At 62.2% G+C, this 2,739-nt stretch overlaps 1 protein-coding gene across 1 annotated transcript; it reads left to right on the top strand.

The window, feature by feature from the left end:
* The first annotated feature begins 853 nt into the window (after positions 1-853).
* Positions 854-1,774, top strand: LOC128884966 (uncharacterized). Its single transcript, XM_054138692.1, has one exon. It carries the CDS (start codon positions 854-856, stop codon positions 1,772-1,774), a length of 921 nt encoding a protein of 306 aa, XP_053994667.1.
* The last annotated feature ends 965 nt before the right edge of the window (positions 1,775-2,739 follow it).

Below are 2,739 nucleotides of genomic sequence, written 5' to 3'. Positions count from 1 at the left end.
TCGACCACCCTGTTCTGGAGCGTGTCGTGGATACCCTCTTTCCGGTACACCCGGAGGAGGGCCCGCGGTCACTCCTGCCGGCGGAGGCGAGTAACTGGTCTGCCGGCCTGGGGGTTACTGACGGGAAGTTCGTGAGTGCTGTCAGGCACATGGTGGCCTGAAACACGGCACCGGAGCCTGGCGGTATCCCTGGGTGGACGCTCGCGTTGGCCCTGCGCGTCCTGGGGCCCCGATTCAGGCGGTTGTTCGACGGCTGCCTAGAGTCAGGGCGGGTTCCCTTGGCCTGGAAACAGGCGAAGCTGGTCCTTGTCCCGAAAAAGGGCAAGCCCGCGGATTCGCCCTCGGCGTATCGGCCGATCTGCCTCCTCGACGAGGTGGGCAAGCTCTTTGAGCGTGTGCTCGTTGCCCGCCTGTCGGGGGGCCTGTCCGACGGTGGTCTGCAGTTGGCGGACTGCCAATACGGTTTCCGCGAGGGCAGGTCGACGCTTGATTGCCGTAGGGCATGTGCGGCAGCGGTGCACTGCGACGATTGACCGGAGCGGGCACTGCTACCGGTGCGGGAGCACCACACACAAAGCCGAGTGCCGGGGGACCCCGCACTGCGCAGTCTACGCGGAGTTGGGGCGGTGAGCACGCCATGCTCCTCGCTCCTAAAGAAAAAGAAGGGCCGTAGGGGGGTGGCAGGTGTGGCGCCACCCTCTACGGCAGCTCGGGGAGGCGGAGGGGACGCTACACTCCCCTCTACCCCCTCTGTGTCAGCTGCGATGGAGGTGGAGGCCGTGACATCGGGGGAGGTGGTTTCCCTCCCCCCACCCACGCAGCCGTCTGAGAGAGGTCCTGTGACAGCCTATAAATGGCGCACAGGGCTTCCCTCGGGATATTGCAGGCCAACCTGAATCACTGCCGCCGGGCGCAGGACCTCATGGTCTACTGCCTGGCGGAGTGGCCGGTGGGCCTAGCGGTGGCCTCAGAGCCCTACCGAGTCCCCGACCATCCACACTGGATCGGGGACGAGGAGGGCCTCGAGGCGGTGTGGTACCATCGCCACTCGGCGACTGTTCCCCCCTGTACTGTGGTCGAACGGGGCAGGGGGATGGTTTTGGTGAAATGGGGAAGGTTCCTACTCCCTGGATGCTACAATTCACCCAATTGTAGTGCTGCCGAACTCGAGAGGTTTTTGGACCGGCTGGGGGCTATGTTAGTCCCCTACATGGCCGGTCCGGTGCTGGTTCTCGGGGACCTCAATGCGAGGTCCACCGCGTGGGGTAACCCGGGGACCAGCTCCCGAGGCGGAGCGCTACAGGATTGGGCGGAGGGGATGGAGCTCCGGTTATTAAACCGGGGCTCCGTACCAACGTGCGTGAGGAGGAACGGCTGGTCCATCGTGAACGTATCGTTTGCGTCAGCCGCCGCCTCTTGCTGTGTGTCCAACTGGCGGGTCTGGGATGGTGAAACTTTGTCGGACCACTGCTATGTCCTTATGGACGTGGCAGTGGTCTCGGACCCGCCAGCGGACACCCCCCTCCGACGTGGCATCCCTTCAGCGTCAAGATGCACGCTGAAGCGACTAGGCGAGGATTTGCTGAGGGCCGTGATTATCGGCTCCGCCTGGCCTCTGGCCAGGGAGCGCGGGGCAGAAGAGGGGGTTGTGTGGATCCAGGACACGTTGCAAATGAGGGTTGGGACGCGCCCCGAGTCCGACCATTCAGTGGTCGGACGAATTCCGGATCACGGAGGTGGAGTTGTCCAAGGCCATACGGGGACTCCGGGCTAAGGGCAAGAAAGCACCTGACCCAGATGGAGTTCCCGTTGGCGTGTTGTCTCTGGCCTTGAGTGTCCTCAGCCCAGCTTACAGGAGCGTCTTGGACGCTAACCTGCGCCGGGGGACCTTCCCCAGTGTGTGGAAGAAAGCGTGCCTGGTTCTCCTCCAGAAAGGGGGAAAACCCGCAGTGTCTGCTTGACGAGGCGGGCAAGCTTTTTGAAAGAATCATAGCTGCCCGCCTCCTCGAGCATCTGTCGCGCGGTGGTCCCGACCTCAGCGACAGCCAGTACGGATTCCGGAGGGGGCGCTCAACGATGGACGCGTTAGAGCGTCTACGTCTCCTCCGGGAAAGGCCTGTCGTTCGGGGCCGGGTGTTGATCGTGGTGTCGTTGGATATATCCAGCGCCTTCAACCCCCTGCCCTGGAGGGAGATAGCGGTGGCGCTGGATTATTTCCAAGTGCCCCCCCTATCTCCTGGAGGTGGTTTGGGACTATCTCCGCGCCAGGGAGGTGGTATTTACTGGCCGGTAACAGGTTGTGCACACGAGGGAGACACGCCGCGGGGTTCCACAGGGATCGGTCCTCGGACCGCTCCTGGAAACCTTACGTATGACGCGGTGCTGCGGGTTGTCCTCCCCCCGGACCCGGGTGTCATCTGCTATGCGGTATCTCCCCCACGGTACTGAGGACCGAGGGGCTATCGAACACCTAGCACAAGAGGTCGAGAAATCGATCCTCGATGCGTGCGATGCGTCCATGCGTCCCAAGCAGTGGCACTCAAAATCAGTCCCTTGGTGGACATCTGAATTAACTAGAAGGAAGAAGCACGTGTATCGTATGAGACGTGCTTTCCAGAGGTCCAGTGAAAAAGAGACCCAGGAAGAAGAGCGGCAAAGCATTCCGATTACCAAAGTGTGCGGATTGGCTCTTCCGCTGCAGTGCCCGCTGCAAAGTTTCAAAGTTGGAAGAACTTTGTT

The sequence above is a fragment of the Hylaeus volcanicus genome, chromosome 2, assembly GCF_026283585.1.
Source record: "Hylaeus volcanicus isolate JK05 chromosome 2, UHH_iyHylVolc1.0_haploid, whole genome shotgun sequence".
NCBI classification, from domain to species: Eukaryota; Metazoa; Arthropoda; class Insecta; order Hymenoptera; family Colletidae; genus Hylaeus; species Hylaeus volcanicus.
The sequence above is the reverse complement of the archived record's forward strand: the minus strand, read 5'-3'. Positions and strand labels throughout refer to the sequence as shown.

Bases quoted from the DNA above. Each gene is read 5' to 3' on its own strand.
- LOC128884966 (XM_054138692.1), top strand. From the start codon at position 854: ATGGCGCACAGGGCTTCCCTCGGGATATTGCAGGCCAACCTGAATCAC.